Genomic DNA, 17,993 nt, shown 5'->3' on the forward strand with positions numbered 1-17,993 from the left:
GCCAGCTGATAACGAAAGCTCCCCGTTGCTAAGGGTGGAAAAGCTTCGAGCAGAATTTCCACAATTTCCTGAACACCTTCCATTGGTTTACATTTCGCCCGGAGCCTGGTTTTCTCACAAAAGCAAAAATCTTCAAAACACAATTCAAAATATTCAGTACAATAATGGTATGGCAAAGAAAGGCCGTAAAGTGATTATTTTCACGCGATCAAGTGTAAATCAAGGGAACGAGTGCGGTGGCGACGTCGCGCAGCCCGAAGAAGGCCAAAAATCAATAAGCGTGTAAAATTTGTAAACACGGCAAGCCCTCGACCAGCCTCTGTAGGTTGCTCTACGCGAAACCACCCGGCCACTCCCCCAGTGAACTGTGACCGCCAGCTGCCCGAAAAAAAGGGGCAAGTCGTGGCCGTAAAACCGCAGAAGTACCCATTAGCCTCCGAAATGATTACCAGCTTTGCGCTGCCCTTGCTGCTGATGGTCGCGGGAGCAGCAGCCACCGCGGAGCAGGTGGAGTACCTGGATCCCCGACCACAGCACTCCTCTCCAGCGGAGCACCGCCTCAGCAAACGCATGGATCTGGAGGTGTGCATAGGTGAGTACACTTCCCTTTCGAATTTTTTTTCAATCTTTCCTTTTAATATTTTCTAAAGTGGAGTCATGAAAATTAAATTACTGTGAAGTTCAATACTTCTAAAATATTTTGTAAAGTTTAATTTGTAAGTTTAAAGAGCATTTATGTATGTTACAAGATATTATAAAGATCTATGTTTATTAAATCAATACATACAGTGATATATTCTTTAAAATAAATACATGCTTTGTTTAAACTCTAAGGAGATTTATAGTTACATGTGTGTTTAAGTTTTTTAGGTAAATATATAAAAGCTATAATTAATGGCTTAGACGTTTTATTTATAATGAATCACCCAGAGAGCTAATCCTTCGCTCCTACCCGCAGGCCACTTTGACGTCCATAAAAACACGATAATCCGAACCGGGGAGTCTCAGGCGATTGGTGGCAAGTACCTCCAGGGTCTCGAGCTGGACACCATCGAGGAGTGCGAAAGGCTGTGCTGCGAGACGGTCGCCTGTGATGTGTACATCTTCGAGCGGAAGGCCGGAGGCTACTGCTATCTCTTCGAGTGTGGTCCTCCGGAAGACTTCCGGTGCAAGTTCACCCGTCACGCCAACTACACAAGTGCCGTTCTGAACCCGCAGCCGAAGCAGACCAGCGAGCAGGTCAGCACTCCGCGACCGCAGTTGCCCCACATTCCGAGCAACAATGTTTCGCAGCAGGAATGGGAGCTGAGCAACCTGAAGTTGAAGCCGGAAGCGAGGGACAAGCCCACAGTTTCCACCACTGCGGTGGTGGCGCCCACATCTGGAACGGGAGTGGTTGCGAGCCAGTCGGCAGTTTACCAAGCTCAGAGTGGTGAGTTGCGGCTGGGTTTTCAATATCCGGTACTGTTCGATATGTAGATGTAAAATAAAATGTTCAGTTTTATTTTAAAAAATTTCGTTGAACGGAAGACATTTGTCTAAAATTTGTTAAAAAATGTACTACTTTAATTTTCCGTTTTCTCAATGTCAATTTACCTTTTGCCCCTGAGTTAAATTGCCTCATCGAAAAAGTGTTGTTTCTCAATACAAAACAAAACTAACATTGAAGACTAACATAAAAACCAAATTTAATGTTAACTTTTCAAAACATACCGAAACGCGACGACTTTTTTCAATTGTTGTTTAAAAGGTTAATTTACTTTCCTTTTGTTAAAACATGAAAATACCAAAATTACCAGGTATTTGTTTGTTGCCTCCATAATTTCGACTAAAACGAGAATCCATCGCCTCAATTTCAGTTCCCGCTGCGCATTGTGGGCGCTTCCAGTTCACCTGCCACTCCGGAGAGTGCATCGCGGTCTACAATGCCTGCGATGGAATACCCCAGTGCGAGGATGGGAGCGACGAGGGGCCGGAAGTGAGTAGCCCTATCAACACTTTTTGAGCCCCCTTTCGACCGTTAATTACTAACCCACTTTTCAGTGCAACGCCGTATCGTCGACGGCCACAAAACCGAGCGGTGGCAGCGGCAATTTGGAGCCCGTGAAGCCCATGGTTCAGCAATATCTGCCCGTGCAGAACGTGCAACAGCAGCTGCAGGTCGTGGCCCAGCAGCAACAGCAGCAGCAACAACAGCAGCAGCAACAACCACCGCAGCAACCACAACATGTCATTGTTTTGGGCCCACCACCCCCACCGCCGCCTCCGCCGCCCATGGTGAACAATCGGGAAGACGCCGCCGCCTGGGCGAACCGCAAGATGATAGCCGAGGGGCAGCAGCAGCAGCAACAGCCTCTGCCACAGCAGCAACTGCAGATGCAACAGACACCTCTGCAAAAGGCGGAGATCATAAGCACGGGTAATTAAAGATAATGCACTGTAGGGAAGAACAATTAGGTGTGGAAATGGGGAGATACTTTAGGGAAAAGGGCAGAGTGTCAAAGTAGATTAGCTGAAGAGATATTTATTTTTAGCTTAGAAAGACTATACCAAACATTTTCCATGATTAGCTTCTCATCCAATTTGAAATATTATTTAAGATGCTTACAGTGTGGCTGTGCCAAATTCGAATTAACATTTAAGAATATATTCTGCATAAATAAAGTGGTGTCTACAGTCTTAAGTGACTGACTTCCGCTTCGGCCCCACTCCGGTTTAAAATTTAATTAAATTCGATTGAATGTCCAGCGCCAATTTGGCTCAGACTGCGAGACAAGGCAGGCTGACAAAACTAAAAATTGAGTAAATATTTATGAGGGAAAAGAATGGCCCCTCGAGGAAGCGGCGCCCAGCGCGACATTAGCACACAAATAGCCGGCGAGCGCACGCAATGATCCCACTTCCAGGGCCTCTTTGCACCCCTTTCCCGGAGGCTTTTCTTCTGGGAAAATCGCGAATTGCCCATCAGTTTTCATTGTGTGAAATGGGAGCTGCCGTCGCTCGAAATGATTTACGGATGTTTGTGCACTGTGCGTGCTGTGTCTCTGTCTACCCGTAATTAATTCAATTAGCTGTGCGTTAACGGGGGGACACACTTCGTACTTCCTTGTGACGCTTCCCTTCTTGCAGATGAGCAGAGCCACATCTTCAGCCACAAAGGCGGCCTCCAACTGCAGCAGCCGGCGAGTGGGCAGGGGCAACTGCAGGTTCAGGGGCAGGTCCAGGGAGCAGCGCCGGTCCAGGTTCAGGGGCAATCAACACCGCTCCAATTGTCCCCCGGCTACGATGGCAATCAAGCCATGTATGGCATGTCGCTGCCGCGCTCCGGAATTTACTTATCACAGCAGCAACATCAGCCCCAGCCGCCCCTGCAGGCCCTGTCCCCTGGCCAGCAGCAGGTGCCATCCAATGTTATGTGGCCCCCACAAACGCCGATGGCCGCGCAGCAACAGTCGCCGGTGCAGCAGCAGCCCTCGCTGATGCCGCAGCAACCTGGTCATGCCTACGCTGCCGCTCCCGCCATCCAGTCTGCGCCTGCTCCACAACAAGCCATGCTGCCTGTCCTGAACGCAGCCCCCGCCCCCGGGAAAAACCAGGGCCTGGCTGAAGACGGGGACTACGAGGACTACGACGAGGAAACCTTCACAGAAGCACCCAAGAAGGTGGGATTCAACATGAGAACCTGTAAATTCAAATAACAAATATTAATTCTGTTATCCCTTCAGAAGCAGCACAAGCACAAGAAGCTCAAGGCGAAGACGGCCAAGGATCCCATCGAACTGGCCTTGGAGCAAAATAAGCAACAGCAGGAGGCATCCCTGCCAGCTCTACCCGTTCCCGTTTCTCCAGTGCACGAACAATACAAGATGATCCACGAGAACCTGGCGATGGAGTTTCGGGACCACGACGGGCACTCGGAGCGTCCCGGAGGAGCCGTCCTCTCGCTGACCCTGGGTCTGCTGGTGACCGCCGCTCTGGCCATTCTCATAGGATGCAGGATGCGGACGGTGAGCCGCAGGGCTCGACGACTGGGCGGCAAGACGCCCTACTCTCAGGAGGCCGACTTCCTGGTCAACGGCATGTACCTCTAAGCCAGTTGCCAGCGGGGTGGGACGGGGCTTGCCAAGATTCTTTGAGCTGTACCCCTGGCGAGGAGCGTGCCCATGTTTGTGTTTAATAGTGTAATGAGTAACATATTTTATATAAACAAAGATATATCTAATAAAATTAAAACTTAAAGTAAAGGCGCGAATTTATTTTTGGCAAGGACACTTAGGAACCCGAACTGGATAATATAATAATAATAAGCCGAAACTATAATTTTGCAATATTTTTTATTTGAGTTCTTTTCCATCCTCCGATTTCAGTTTTTCTTTTGGTTACGAAAAAAACTTACAATTATTTTGTTACGAAATCTGGTTTTCAGTTTTTTCATTGATCTGACACTGACTGTTTAGTCAGTAAAACTACAAAATAGTAGGAAGTTGGTTTTCAATAAATCGTTTGTTGTTTCTTTATATATCAGCATTACTCTCGAATTGTCTTTGTTTAAAATAACAAATTTTGCTGTTGTGGAGCCTTTTAATTTTCAAGTCTAAAAACAATATTAATCAATACTTCTGAAAGGTATTTGGCCAAAAAACAAAACTCAAACGCTTAAAAATATCACATTTAAAATTAAACCGATTCTGACTTTTTATATAAATAACACAAATTTATTTAATTTTGTTTTGGAATTTGGAATAGTTTGTCTTAAGTTTTGTATACATAGATTTATTTCGTTATTCGTTTACCACTCCATGTTTAGTCTTTTTTTGATGAGAATTTTCTTAGCTGTGGCCAGTTTTGAATGAAAATTATCTTTTAAGAAGTTGACTGCCCTGACATTGGTTGCACTAATATATTACGCATTAAAATAGGCTTTTCTCTTTACTCGTTTAGCTCCATTTTCACTTAACACTGTACACATATAATATAAACTAATTGTATTTATATTTATTTATGCAGTTGAATAGTTTATAGTTTAATATGTCAATGTGCAATTTATGATGCAATTTTTATTGAATGTGTTCCACTCGTTTGACTCGTTTCAATGTTTTCGGTTGCTAAGCGATCTAAAACAAAACTAGTTTCCGAAAAATACAACTCAAGAAATCTCCAAATGTTTTTACAACTCTTGGCTGAATTGGATCGACTGGCTGTTGGCGGTTGCTGCTCATCTTTCGTGTACATGTTATGGTATTTTTTACTGTTAATTTATTAGTTATCGTATTTTAATATATATTTATAAAATAGACTTTCTCCGTTGCAAGATGCAAATTTTCGTTTCTGTTGTTGCAGTTTTCGGTTTGTGGTACATGTACGATGCCGGGACTTACGCATCATGTTGCGTACCTGGACGAGGAATGAGAAATGAGCATTAACAAACGGCAGCTTTAAGTAATTTGTGGCGACCTACCGTTTTGTCCAGAGACGCGCAATTCGATCATGCTCCTCTCGATTCTGCAAGTATTGCGTGGCAATGCTGCCCACCAGCGGATCAGCTATTTACAAATGAGGAAGATTAATATAAATAGATCTCCCAATAGGCAATGTTTCCAAAATCTAAGTCAAATAATTGTTTTTGGATGGGAACATAAAACTCCATAACAAACATTAATAAAGAATCTAGGAAACTTGATTATTTCTAAACAAGCCTGAGACTATTTGTTTTTTTACTGTCTGCTTGCATTCAATATGATCCTCACCTGGGTTACAGTCTGTGAGCAGGGAGCAAATTGACAGCAAGACCTTTGATATGGTCAGCGCCGGCGACCAGTTGTCCTTGAGTATGTCCAGGCAGATGACGCCCTGGCTGTTGATGTTGCAGTGATAGATGCGCGTGCGGAACGTGACTTTGGGCGGCTTGAAGGGGTACTCCGGAGAGAAGTGTATGTCGAGGAAGAAGACGCCGCCCTCGTAGACGGATCCGGGTGGCCCCAGGATGGTTGAGACCCACTCGTACAGGTTGTCGCCCTTGGGCCCAGCACTGCAGTTGGGCGGTGGGTCCAGTGTGATCTCAGCCAGCTCCTTCTGGATACGCTTGGCCGACGTGCCCAGGGCCTTGGAAATCCTGGGCGTGGGCTTGGAGTCCTTACGTGGCTCGTCTCCCCCGGCTGCATTGCTGCCAGAGGCTCCGCCGTTGGCGTTACTGCCCCTGCCACCACGTGGCTGCGGCGTTCCGGCGGACGAGGGCTGACTGGGATTGCTCACGTTGCTGGACGTCGTGCTGGGCGTGCTGGGGGCATTCGTGGTGGCACTGGAGGTGGCCACCTCGGCGACACTGCCCGCTGCTGGGGTTGAAGACATTCTTGGTAATCGTTTGAACTGGAAAGGGAAGGTAAAATGGTTAGAGTTTGGAGATGGCATTTTCACATGGTTTTACAATTCTATCTATAACAGTCAAGTGAGTGATTTATATTGGAGTCAAATTTCAACGTAGTCTGGAAATGGAAATATACGAATAGGTAATTTCCAAGAAATCCGAGACTGCTGATTGAAATAGCCTAGCGCAGAGTTGTTTGATCTGGGAATGTTTTCAGAAAGACTTTTGGGCATCCCCAGAAATGTACACTTGCATTGAATGTAGAAAATGTCCTTTTATTTGTGTCCTCATATCCCCTTTGGAAAGGTGTGCCAGTGGAACACGGCTATTACACGCAGATCCTGACCAGGGTTTCCCCAGGGTCCTTGACCTGGTTTCCCACCTAGTTTCTGCCTCCTTATGATGACAGGGGTTTGCTTTTGTTTCGCACAAACGCACACATTTCTATTGAGCAGCGGCAGCGGCCATTTTGGCAAATCCCGGCCGGGAGAAGGGGATTTTCGAGGGGAGTCAGGTCCCCGACTCCAGGAACTCCCCCGAACCAGCACTAGGTGAAACCTCCGCAGGTGAAACCTGGACCAACCGACTTTCAGCCGCATGTGCTGCATGCCGCAAAAAATCAATCAGCAGACATTTGCAAAATGCCGCCGCCGACCGAGGATGATGCCGCTGTTTCCGCCGCCTGCAGCCCGATTGCACAATTCCGCGGAACTCGAGCGACGATAGTGCGGCGGTCTACCCAGAGACCTGCCCCCGGAACACCATACACACCTCACTATCGCAGTTCCTTCACTTTTTTCTATCACAACACTTGCGAAAACGATTCGCTCGCCTCTGCCTGTGTCGCCTGCTGCCCTCTCGCTCGCACTCGTGCGCACACGGCCTTGGCTGTGGCCGCAAGGCTGTCCCGCTGGCGTCCTCGGTGGGTGGCAGTGGGGGCGGTCCGACTCCGGCGGTCTTCACCTTTCCAGTCGCTTTAATTTGGCTATAATTGCAGTTGGCAAATACGCGGAGACGCAGAGACGTCTTTATCTTTGTTACAAACTCGATAATTTGTATGTTTGTAGTTAGCTATCGCTCCGGGTCCGTCTCTAGCTGCTGATGGCACCACTAATCCCTGAGGAACTATCGATGACCAGCTTCTGTCAGATCTGCTTGCCCTTTGCCGGCGTCTGGCAACTCTTTGGTTTCAAAAATTATTTGAGATTTAATTTTAAATTAGTTTTTCTTAAATGAATGGCACAGTGACACATTTAAAGTAAAACAGGATAAGAATAACTGCAATATTGTATTGTATTGTAAATAATGTTTAACAAATAAAGCAACCAGAAATTAATTCTTTTGAAGAAAATATATACGCACACACCATAATTTCTTGTTCGCAAAGACTAAAGCCATTAGCAAATGGGGGAAGCAAATAATATTTCATCTTGGCTTAGCTTCGTAATGTATAAAAATTAGGCTGATTGGTAAACAATCAAATGAATTCTCAGTGGGTGGTTAAATAAATCATATATATGGTCCATGCAAAGAACTTCCTTCTATTTTCCATAACACACAACACTGTTACCTTGAATATTTACTTTAAAGATTAAGCCTATCTTGTATTTATAAAAGTTTACAAAGTTTAGGATTACTTCGTCTCCATGTCCTCTGCTAACGCCTTGCGGGATTTGAAGACGCGCACCGTGTTATCGGCTCCTCCGGAGACAATGTACTTGGGATTGGACCAGTCGATGTCCAGGACCTTTTCGCCGTGACCTAGAAGATCGTACAGTGGGGCCTTGGGACTTCTGCAATCCCACAACTTATTTTGGTTGTCGTAGGCGCCGGAGACGAAGAGGAACTCCTCCGTGTTGGACCACATAACGCTTTGCACCCAGGCATTGTGTCCCAAATAGGTATTCCGAACCACAGATCCCTCTGAAAGATGTAATTAATAATGGTTAGGAAAGGGGGCTCTGATTATTTTGGGGAAATATGATCGTACGGTTTGTCCTGGCATCGTAGAGCCTTAGATTTTTGTCCGCCGAGGCCGTCAGTATCAGCCGGTTCAGCTTTGAGTAGCTGGCATCAAAGATTGACTTGTTGGTGGATATTTCGGTCTTAATGCCCTCGAGGCTCAGATCCCACACCTTGAGTGTGTGGTCCCAGCTGCCAGTGAGCAGAGTAGTGGCATCCATCCATTGCACGGCGGAAATACTCTCTCGATGGCCCTGCAGCGTCATTTTCGGGGTCTGAAAAGCAATATGCAAGTAGGTTTAGTAACGTTTTAATATATACGAAAATAAATACTCACCCTGACTCCACTCTCCTTCATCCGCTTGGATGTGCCCTCGGCCGCATCTTCCACCTCTGCTGACCACACCTTCAACATGGTATCCCAGGAACCGGTGGCGAATCTCTGACCATCCGGACTCACACTGACGCTATCGACTCCGCGCTCGTGACCCTTGCAAACGGACACGCACTCCACCGAGTTGGAGGCCACGCTCCACTGCCACAGCATGGCCGTCTGATCCTGTGAGGTTGACACGAAGCGACCGGTCTCCTCGTCCAGGGATATCCAGTCCACCGCCTTGATGGGCGCCGTGTGGCCGGGAATGGTGAGGATGTGCTTGCCCTTGTTGGTCCACAGGTTCAGGGTGTTGTCGTAGCAGCCGCTAAGGATCCACTTGCCGCTGGCCTTCACCGCCGACACCCAGTCGTCGTGGAGCAGGCAATCCTGGGGCTCCGGCGCCGGAAACCGTTCCACATACTCCACTTCGATGGCATCCTCGAAGCTGATGGCCTTCTCGCGCAGATGATCACATAGTCGGCCCCGTAGGTACTCATCGAACACCAGGAAATCAAAGTCTGTCTCGGAGGAACCATCTTTCTGACGAAGAAGGGCATTAACGAATGTGTTTAGCTCCGCGGTTGTGACGGTTCCATCAATGGCATACGGCACATCCGGCACCGCGTAGCTGGAAAAAGGATCCTTGATTAAGTGGTAACTCAGGAGAGTTTCACGATGCACACTCACTGCTCCTGCTTGGTTTTCAGGTGGACCTGCACCTGCCCCTCGCCGTTTTCCACATCCATCTCCTGGTCCACGTGCGTTTTCCTAGGCACTTGATTCTGCTGCGGATCGGGGCTTCCCGCTGTAGTATATGAAGATTATGACTTAACTTCGGTTCCTTGGAGCAACAATGGACCACGCCACTAGGGATACTTTTTATAGAGGTTTTTTGTCTTCGAATAAATTGAAAGAGCGTGTTTTTAAAAGAACGATGGTAAATGCAACAATTGCAACGAAAAGCACTAAAAAAGACCAAAGAAAACAGTGTTATCGCCCTCTTATCGCCGCGCTTCAATTAAATTGTTATCGATACTTTAGCGCCAAATGATTTTTTGAATGAACTTAGGAAATCTATTACAGAGTTGGGTAAATATTTTGAATTGTAAATTAAGTTATTTGTTGATTTCTGTTCCTTAAAAGCTATTTTCTATTATTAGAGTCTTGTTTATTTAGTCTTTTGTTTTAATGTTGTTTATTACTTTTACATATGTAATTAATTATATGTAATTACTTAACGATTAAATACCTTTTTTTCAGCCCTACAGTTTTCTTGCCTTTTAGTCTTTGGATAGATGAATAAGAATACAATTGCAAGGTCTATATGGACCCTCAAGACGTCGCCACTGACAGGTGTTTTTTAGTTTTACAATAAAAATAGTCACTTAAAAAGATGCAAGCCAAATTCGCAATATTGATAATTAAATATTTTTGCAAGCAAGACGCAGATGATTTGCTGTAATTTAGCCATTCGATCGCTATGTCCCTCTCTTTTGCTCCTCTTACGCAAAACGGAAAAGAAAAAAAACGGCCAGCCGTGGCGGCAATTTGTAAGTGACTCTTCAATCTTTAAAGTTTGTAATGGTTAATTTTTTCGTACAGGCTATTAATATGAACCAGATAGCACCTGAAAGACCACTTTGCGGCTGAGTGAGCACTGGAAGGTTAAATGCCACTTGACATTTCCGAAGAGGCGCTTAACCTTCGCATTAAAATTGGACAAATGCCCAAGAAAATGTTTCCAATAAAAAATGTATTCACCTTAATGGGTCGATGGGGATATTGCGCTGGAAGCAATAACACTCTTTGTTGGATTATTTTTACTGCAAAACTTTTGCTGCCAGTGGGGCTTCACGAAACCAGAAAATAAACGAGGCGAAATGAACGAGCTGAAGCTTTCCAGATTTTCGGGGCTTCCAGCGGCGGAGCTCAGCTTATAAAACGGGCTCCGCGCCTGCGCAGCCGGAACATTACAACAAACGTCGCGCGCAAGGTAAGACACCATCCATCCGAATCCCATTCGATCAAGTCGGGGGAGAGTTTCTAAGCCCGGGAATCTCTCTATCTGCAGTTCGAGAAGCCACATCCCAAACTACACCTCAAAATGAAAGTGTTCGCGCTGTGCTCGATGCTCGCCCTCCTGCTGGCCGGCGCCCAGTCCCTGCCCCAGAACCGCGAGGGAGCCGCCTACACGAACGAGGCCATCCGACAGGCCCAGCAGACCCTGCTCATCCCCAAGGACGCCCAGATCCAGAACGTCCAGGAGGGCATCGAGCTGGGCGCCTACGAGCAGATCCCCGGCAACCAGCGCATCAACCTCTTCGAGATCCTGGGCGACCAGGTGCCCTCCGAGGTGATAAACAACCTGCAGTCCCAGGTCGACCAGATCGGTCGCAACTGAGTGGCAGGACACTCCCTTGGTGGCTCACTGCATTGCCCCCTCATTGTTAAGTTTTCTCTCAGTAATAAAAGACAAAAGTACCCCTATTTAATCGAACCGCTCCCGTCTTTTGCACTCTGGAATCGAGACCCAAGGCAAAAAAGCGAAAGTGATCCTCCCCGAAAACCTGTTGGCTCCTCTGCAAAACTCTCGACCGCAAGAGTGATTTATTGGACTTTTTGTGGCTTTTTCCTAACGCTCTTCGGACACTTTCTCCTCGCCGATCCCGCTGCGCATACGAATTAACAACAAAAGTCGGCCCATTACCGCGAGCCGTGGCTGGGTATGATCCTCAACCTTGTTATGTAAGTCGGGTGACGGGGATTGTGCATTACGGTTCAATATGATGGAGTCACTGGTAACCCGAGTGGTGGTGCCCCGCCGGCAACTTTTGTGTTGCCGTCGTGATGCAACAGTTGTCGTCGTGATTGTTTTCCTCAGCCGTTTTATTTTGTTTTTGCTTCTGCTGGGCCTCGGTTTGTTTATTTAATTTCTGGTAATTGCCGCCACATGCACTTGCATGTGTAATGAGGCAAGGGGCGTGGCATGCCCGCAGGGAGGCTCGACTTGCGTAACGTCTGGGTAGGACCGATGTTCGTAGGGCTTTCAGGCCTGATTCCATGCCCTCATTAATTTCACTTAAGGTAGTAATATTCGGTATTTTAAATCAAGTTTTGCTGGATAAATGTATGGTACTTAATAGGTGAACGGAATTTGTTGACCAAATTGTTGTCTTGCACAATTAGAATTTCTACCAGGTAATTTTTTAGGTAGATCCTGTTAGTGAAATGTATCAGTCACCATAGAATATAATAAATACTTACAAGGAAAGTGTAAAAAAAATGAGGAAATCAATATTTCCTTAAAAATTAAATGGTTAAATTCGAGACGAGACAAACCCCATAATCATTTTGTCAAAAAATAATTGTTTTCATATTTTAACTTATACAGTAAGGTGACGAACTGATGAATATTTACAAAAACTTTATGCACATGTAAAAATTATTTATCTTTTCTTCAAAAAAGACGATAATACCCTATAAGGTAATGTTGCAAATGATGGTGTCACTTTCATAAGGGTCATATAAAAATAAACATAAAATACCAAGAACTGGTCCTAACAATCTTGTAATAATAGTAATTAATATTTTTGTAAATACGTTCATAACACGATAAAAGATATTTAAATTTTCGATATATATGCATAACATGAATCTAAATATTTATAAGTATAAACAAATTTGATGGCCCACTTCATTGTCTTATAGGAATATTTTCGCCTTTTATTTATAATGCAAAATGGGGTTCAATAAATAAATAAGCTTAACGAAACTAAAGAAAATAAAAAATTAAAAAATGATTTACCCATTGAAGCAGTTTTTGTTTTGTGTTTAGAATTATCTCATTTTTATTTCATAGTTCATACACTTTAAAATGAGCTTCAATCTAAATTTACGCTAGTTAAAGTATTTTTTATAATAAGTTTACTTTATCTCAAAAAATCTGTGTGGTGGTGTGTGGGTGACAGTGTGCACGGACATCTCCTAAATAAGTTATGTTTATAAAGGTAATTATTTATTTTACGGACTAACTAAAGAATGACTGCGTTTTTCCTTTGACACTTTTCCCCTCTCGTTAGTTTAGAAATTGAGGCAAGCTGCGGAACCCCTTGACGGGGAATCCTTGTCCTTCACTTCGATGACCATCGACTCATGTCAAGTTTAAATTAGTTTAGATCGTATATAAATTATGGTTAAAATAGGAGTAATTGTAAATTGCTTTAAATTAAAACTTTGCCATATTCAGTCTAAACTTAAAAGCTTTTCAAAGTAAGAGGACTATAAAGGTTGCCATTGCAGCTAAAAACAGACCCCCGCTGGGGCGAAGTGTTCTTTTCCATAATCATTTCCATTTGTTATGAAATAAACTACAAATTAAATAAATTCATGATGAGATAAAACAAGTTAAAAATTTCCTCTCGAACGTTGCGACCTATTCGATGAATTTCGGCTGTGGGCGTGGCAATGGTAGGATGTTTTATGTGTGTGCGCTTAGGTAGATAGGTATAAATAAGAAATATAACTAAGCAATGTGGATTGCCTTCGAGTGAAACATTTCGTTATTGCATTTGGGGAGCCCAGCTTTGCTAATCATACATAAGTTAAAGATATAGTTTATAAGGTTGATAAATTCAGAGGGTTCTCATGCAGTCTATGGAAATGATACATCTTCCTCCCCTTTCCTTTTTTCTGGCTACTTAAACCTAACACTTGCTCACTTGAATGCTTGGATTTATGGTGTATGTATATACAATAAAAGGTTTGATCTTCCAAGTAAACCAATTTCCGCCGACGACGACGATCCTCAGTAGATCCTCTGCAGATAAAGACGTCCCAGTGGCAGGGCCCTCTCCACGAAGCTCTTCTCGGCCCTCGCCGAGGACTTGTCCAGCGAACTGGCCTTGGCCACCGTCTCCTGGCTCTCGTCCAGCTTCAGGCTCTCGGCATCGGCCTTGGGATCCACTCCGCCCACTTGCTGACCCACCTGCTGGCCCGCCCCCGAGCCCAGCTCATCTATCTCCAGGGTGGAACCTTGCTTGGGTTTGGGGGTGATGGGCTCCCGTTCCCTGACCTCGCCGCTGCCTAGCTCCACCTCCACCTCCTCGCCCTGGCAGATCTTCTCCAGCTGCAGATCGCTGCCGTTCTGGATGCGGGTCTCCCCGGATATGTCCTCGCCACTGTACATCAGCAGAGGCACCAGTGAGTGCTTCTCGTGGATGGAAGAGGCAGCCGCCATCATTTCCTCGGTGGTTGAAGAGGACTTGTCCTGGTAGAGATCTATGTCACCGCCGCCGCTTCCACTGCCGCTGCCATCCAGGCTGGTGTCCGGCGTGAGCTTCACATGCCGGTGGTCCACCTCAAATGTGCTGGGAATGCTCCTGGGCTCATCCTTCTCGGACTCGGCTATGTCCTCCAGCTCCACGAGCGGAAAGTTCACGTCTCGCAGGCTGAAGTCGTCTTCGGGCAGGGAGGGATAGGCCGGATTGGACTCCACCTGGGGCACATCGTCCTCCACCTCCAAGTGGTGGGTGGAGGAGCTCGGCGGCGGCATCTCACTGCTTACTCCTGGGGAATCTGTGCTGATTTCAATTACAGATTTGATGGTTGTTCGTGTAATGGTGGATTGGGTGGTTGGTGGACCATCTCTGGGTATCGACGGCCCATCCGTGGTGACTCTAGCAATGGATCCAGGTCCCTCCGTGGTGGATACGATGTGGTATATGTTGTCACTGCCTGCGGTGTCCGGCTCGAGTTCCCCCCCATCGGACGTCTCCACCAGGGAGTCCCTAAACCCACTTTGGATGAAGAACGACCCGCCGGACTCCTCGTTGTTTCCAGTGCTCGGGGAGGGCCCCTCCGTGGTGTACTCCCGCTTGATGTTCACCTTGCTGGGGTCGTTCCCGGCCAGCGGCTGCAGTCCGTCGGCGTTGTAGGTGACCAGGGGCTTCACCTGCTGCTCCACGATGTTGCTGCTGCTGGGGGAGAGGGGTCGTTCGATGTAGCCCACCGAGGCGATGAGCTTTAAGCTCTCGCCGCCGCCTGAAAGTGCTTTCGGGTTGCTGTCTCGGCTGTCCGTTGGTGTTGCTGCTGTCGCCGGCGATGTTGCTGCTGCTGCAGCCGGAGTGCTGTTGATGCCAGGAGTTGTTGTTGCTGCTCCTGCTCCCCCCGTGGTGGTGCTCTCCACCGAGCTGGTGGTTAGTGGCGGTGCAGGTGCTGGTCCCTCCGTGGTTAGCATCGAACTGCTGGGCTTTCGAGTCGGAATCGACGGCTTGGCTTTGTTGTCGTCGGTTATCCGGATCTCCGTCGGCTTGGTTATCTCCTTGATGGTGATGTTCCAGTTGAATCCTGCCGGCTGAGCCACGGCCGCCGGCTTGGGGGAGGAGGTGGTGGAGCTGCTCACCGGCTCACTGGCCAGCGGCGGATTGTTGTCCAGAACTGTGGGCGACAGAAACGTTTCGAATTAGTGACCGCATGTCGCTCAATCCAGCAGCACTCACTCGGACAGTTGTCGTACTCCGGACAACAGCGACCGGGCACGTATTTGGGCATGCAGTCGTCTCGCCGGTAACAGGTCACCGGGCTGCAAACAATCTCGCCGCCTGCAACAAATGGAGTGTGTTTAAGCAAAAGTGTTGGGAAAACACAGGGAAATTCAAGCGAAATATTTTCGAAAGGGGTAATGGCCAATTAACACTCTGCGCCGTGTTTTTGGATATTTATTTTAGATCTTATGGGTTGTTAAGAAAAACTAAAATGTTTAAAAATACTACATTACTAAACAGTAAAATGTAATATTGTTTGATTTATTTTACTATTATAATATATGTAAATGTAAAGGGTGTTTTTTAAGGTAACATAAATATTCCCAGACGCGCGTCGTCGCACAAAAATATTCTCAAAGTTGCTTAAGTTAATGGGTACTATTTTTTGGGTGCAGTAAAAATATCTTTTAATATTTCATGTATATATTTATTTTCCTTATTTGGAATTTAAGAATTATGAATGATATGTATTTATGGCTTTAATGCAATTTCACTTTTCCAAGGCTTGCAGCCCGGGCCGCACTATAGTCTGCTAATTGGAGCTGTGAGCACTCACCTTTGCAGTAGCACACGGTGCACGGCGTGTCGGGAGCAACCAATTTATCACCATTGGCATAAGTTTTGCCATCCTTTTCGCAATCTGGGGAGGAAAGGCGGAGATTTGCATAAATGCATCCTAAAGTCGAGTCGGTTCCGGGGGAGGGGCTCACTTACCGCATTTATAATCGGGGCAGCAGTGGCCGGTTCGCTGGATGGCGCGACAACTGGTCTGGTATTCGCAGCGACTCGCGGTTTCGGGCACCCAAAGTCCATCCTGCAGGCATTGGCCTATAAACAATTTGAAGAGGGGGCGCATTGTTTGTCATTTAGCTTGGGTGAGTGGGTGGCGGGATTAGTTTTCGGGTCTTACCCTGGGGCAGCTGCTGCTCCGGGGAGGCCGGGGATTCCGTGGTGCTGGCTGCCAGGCCGTGGAATCCGGCGCTTCCGCCGCTCGAGCTGCTGGCCGCCATGCTCGGCGTGACCGCGACCGTGACGACTGCGGAGGATGCGCTGCTGCTTTCGATGGCGGGCACTGCAAAAGGAGAAAACACGAGTGTGAAATGGGAGAAAGCAGAAAGTCAACAAAGGCCATTGAACAGAATGGTGCACTGGAGGAAAAAGATGGAGCAACAAGACGCAGGAGCAGCCACAAGACAGTTCCATTAAAGCCACGCAGATTTAGGAGCTTTTAAATACCTTCCGCGTCCTCTTAAAGTATCTTCCTATACAACTTTTTAGATGTTTGAGCGTTCTATGGACCGCCGGGTTAGTTTGCAGCTATCTATTATAATTTTACCAAACTAAACTTTCGTTTCTTGATCAGGTACTTAACATGTATTATTTATTATGGTGATATATATGTTTTGTTTAATTTACAGAGCAATGCTAAAAATATAAAAAATTCTTTATTTGCCAATAAATCATTAGTAGGAAACTAGGATTCGATGCACTCTTTAGATATTTATATAGACAGCAGAGAGGTCGATAAAAACTCGAAGTTCTGTATTTATTATTTTTTAAAGGAATAAAATAAAAAATATATTATTTAAAGAACTTACTTAACAAACTTATTTACTTTTACTTATTACGACTTTATGTAAAAACAAAAACCACAACTACATAAGATATTGGTACGTTGTTAAAACATTTAATATTTTACAAATCTTACAATTTAAGAAGAAATTTAAGTTGTTATTATTCACTGACTAAATTACTGATTAACTAAGGTGTCTGCGTATACTTTTCATTCACTACAATTCTGGAAGTTTACTTTTGCATTTAAGGATATTAACGAAAACTGTCCTCCTCGGCTAAGTGACTTGTGAGGGCTATCAGAATCCTCCCTTAATGAAATGAAAATGCAAATTGCCCTCATGCTTTAATTTACAGATGTAATTGGATTATGTTCTTTTTGGATTTTTTAAGAGTGTATCCAGGAGCAAAAGGGACGAGAAGGAGGGGAAGGGGGATTGGGAGGGGCGGATGCCCTTTGCCCCTGCCACTGGGTACATATTTGAATGAATGACATTTTGATAACAGTTGTTTGTTGTTCCTGTTGCTGCTTCTGCTTCTGCTGCTGTTGGCCAAGGTAAAATGCTATCAAAATACGGCAAAGTTAAATGAGTTTAGTTTTAGTTTGGCTTTTTGTTTGCCCAGTTTGAGGCGACTCCCAATTGGCAAACCGAACCGAAGAGGAGCACAAGATGGAGTGGCAGCCGCTTTGTCTACGGTCGTTGGTTGTCCAGTTGGCGTATAATTCCGATTGACAAGCCTTGTACGGGCGCATTTTCCATTTCCCATTTCCCATTTGCCCCTGAAATTGTCTCTCTTAAAGGTTTCGCTGGCAGCACAATCTTTTGAGCAGGGGCTTGTCATTTGCCATGAAAAATGATTAAATATGTGCCAGCATTAATCATACGCCCAGAGGTTCAGTTTTGCCGTGGCTGTGTTGGCCATCCTTTATTCCGAGTCCCCTTCTTAAACTGGGACCTATCTATGTACATCCCGCGCTAAATTGTTTTCCTAGCACTCATTAAGGGCACTGCATATGCTGCTCACTTTTCCTTATCCGTGCGGCCAAAAGGGGAAAGTTGCTCAGATTTATTTTGATGTTCAACTTGGGGGAATAAACTCTGCGATGTTCACTTCATTTAAAGGACTCTTTATTTTGGTGCAAAATAATCTTTTCGCCAACAATAGTTTATTTGAC

The 17,993-nt window shown here is 45.8% G+C and overlaps 5 protein-coding genes across 9 annotated transcripts in view; 2 read left to right on the forward strand and 3 right to left on the reverse strand.

Annotated features, from left to right (window-relative positions):
• The first annotated feature begins 74 nt into the window (after positions 1-74).
• LOC108034273 (ataxin-2 homolog) lies at positions 75-4,244 on the forward strand. Of its 3 annotated transcripts, XM_017109131.3 has the most exons (6): positions 75-592; positions 959-1,432; positions 1,860-1,978; positions 2,044-2,419; positions 3,130-3,662; positions 3,726-4,244. In XM_017109131.3, exons 1-6 carry the CDS (start codon positions 442-444, stop codon positions 4,089-4,091), a joined length of 2,019 nt encoding a protein of 672 aa, XP_016964620.1. In that variant the 5' UTR covers positions 75-441; the 3' UTR covers positions 4,092-4,244. The 3 variants fall into 3 exon arrangements, with proteins under 3 accessions (XP_016964620.1, XP_050740935.1, XP_050740934.1); XM_050884978.1 differs by lacking the exons at positions 75-592; positions 959-1,432 and adding an exon at positions 1,601-1,750; XM_050884977.1 differs by lacking the exons at positions 75-592; positions 959-1,432 and adding an exon at positions 1,651-1,799.
• A 73-nt stretch (positions 4,245-4,317) lies between these two features.
• Positions 4,318-7,439, reverse strand: LOC108034196 (ubiquitin-conjugating enzyme E2-24 kDa). 2 transcript variants are annotated; one of them, XM_017109024.2, is made up of 4 exons: positions 7,136-7,439; positions 5,748-6,366; positions 5,459-5,543; positions 4,318-5,394 (listed from the first exon to the last, which is right to left on the reverse strand). In XM_017109024.2, exons 2-4 carry the CDS (start codon positions 6,346-6,348, stop codon positions 5,382-5,384), a joined length of 699 nt encoding a protein of 232 aa, XP_016964513.1. In that variant the 5' UTR covers positions 6,349-6,366; positions 7,136-7,439; the 3' UTR covers positions 4,318-5,381. The 2 variants fall into 2 exon arrangements, with proteins under 2 accessions (XP_016964513.1, XP_050740936.1); XM_050884979.1 differs by lacking the exon at positions 7,136-7,439 and adding an exon at positions 6,425-6,527.
• A 425-nt stretch (positions 7,440-7,864) lies between these two features.
• LOC108033299 (ribosome biogenesis protein WDR12 homolog) lies at positions 7,865-9,667 on the reverse strand. The gene is made up of 4 exons (XM_017107568.3): positions 9,390-9,667; positions 8,664-9,330; positions 8,355-8,601; positions 7,865-8,287 (listed from the first exon to the last, which is right to left on the reverse strand). Exons 1-4 carry the CDS (start codon positions 9,446-9,448, stop codon positions 7,998-8,000), a joined length of 1,263 nt encoding a protein of 420 aa, XP_016963057.1. The 5' UTR covers positions 9,449-9,667; the 3' UTR covers positions 7,865-7,997.
• A 1,007-nt stretch (positions 9,668-10,674) lies between these two features.
• Positions 10,675-11,199, forward strand: LOC108033487 (uncharacterized). The gene is made up of 2 exons (XM_017107826.2): positions 10,675-10,695; positions 10,774-11,199. Exon 2 carries the CDS (start codon positions 10,807-10,809, stop codon positions 11,101-11,103), a length of 297 nt encoding a protein of 98 aa, XP_016963315.1. The 5' UTR covers positions 10,675-10,695; positions 10,774-10,806; the 3' UTR covers positions 11,104-11,199.
• Positions 11,200-12,519: 1,320 nt separating this feature from the next.
• Positions 12,520-17,993, reverse strand: part of LOC108034056 (uncharacterized) — a 31,052-nt gene continuing 25,578 nt past the window's right edge. For both annotated transcript variants that reach the window (XM_017108811.3, XM_050884988.1), the window contains exons 3-7: positions 16,155-16,316; positions 15,959-16,072; positions 15,801-15,884; positions 15,200-15,301; positions 12,520-15,137 (exon numbers count right to left, since the gene is read on the reverse strand). In XM_017108811.3, coding sequence (XP_016964300.1) covers positions 13,507-15,137; positions 15,200-15,301; positions 15,801-15,884; positions 15,959-16,072; positions 16,155-16,316 — 2,093 coding nt within the window. In that variant the 3' untranslated portion in view covers positions 12,520-13,506. The remainder of the gene's footprint in view (positions 15,138-15,199; positions 15,302-15,800; positions 15,885-15,958; positions 16,073-16,154; positions 16,317-17,993) is intronic.

The sequence above is a fragment of the Drosophila biarmipes genome, chromosome 2L, assembly GCF_025231255.1.
Source record: "Drosophila biarmipes strain raj3 chromosome 2L, RU_DBia_V1.1, whole genome shotgun sequence".
Classification (NCBI taxonomy): domain Eukaryota; kingdom Metazoa; phylum Arthropoda; class Insecta; order Diptera; family Drosophilidae; genus Drosophila; species Drosophila biarmipes.

Bases quoted from the DNA above. Each gene is read 5' to 3' on its own strand.
- LOC108034273 (XM_017109131.3), top strand. From the start codon at position 442: ATGATTACCAGCTTTGCGCTGCCCTTGCTGCTGATGGTCGCGGGAGCA. The intron at 1,433-1,859 runs GTGAGTTGCGGC...CCTCAATTTCAG, and splicing joins AGTTTACCAAGCTCAGAGTG to TTCCCGCTGCGCATTGTGGG. The intron at 3,663-3,725 runs GTGGGATTCAAC...TTATCCCTTCAG, and splicing joins TCACAGAAGCACCCAAGAAG to AAGCAGCACAAGCACAAGAA.
- LOC108034196 (XM_017109024.2), bottom strand. From the start codon at position 6,348: ATGTCTTCAACCCCAGCAGCGGGCAGTGTCGCCGAGGTGGCCACCTCC. The intron at 5,544-5,747 runs GTGAGGATCATA...ATTTGTAAATAG, and splicing joins GCTCACAGACTGTAACCCAG to CTGATCCGCTGGTGGGCAGC.
- LOC108033299 (XM_017107568.3), bottom strand. From the start codon at position 9,448: ATGGATGTGGAAAACGGCGAGGGGCAGGTGCAGGTCCACCTGAAAACC. The intron at 9,331-9,389 runs GTGAGTGTGCAT...TCCTTTTTCCAG, and splicing joins CTGAAAACCAAGCAGGAGCA to CTACGCGGTGCCGGATGTGC. The intron at 8,288-8,354 runs GTACGATCATAT...TACATCTTTCAG, and splicing joins CTACGATGCCAGGACAAACC to AGGGATCTGTGGTTCGGAAT.
- LOC108033487 (XM_017107826.2), top strand. From the start codon at position 10,807: ATGAAAGTGTTCGCGCTGTGCTCGATGCTCGCCCTCCTGCTGGCCGGC.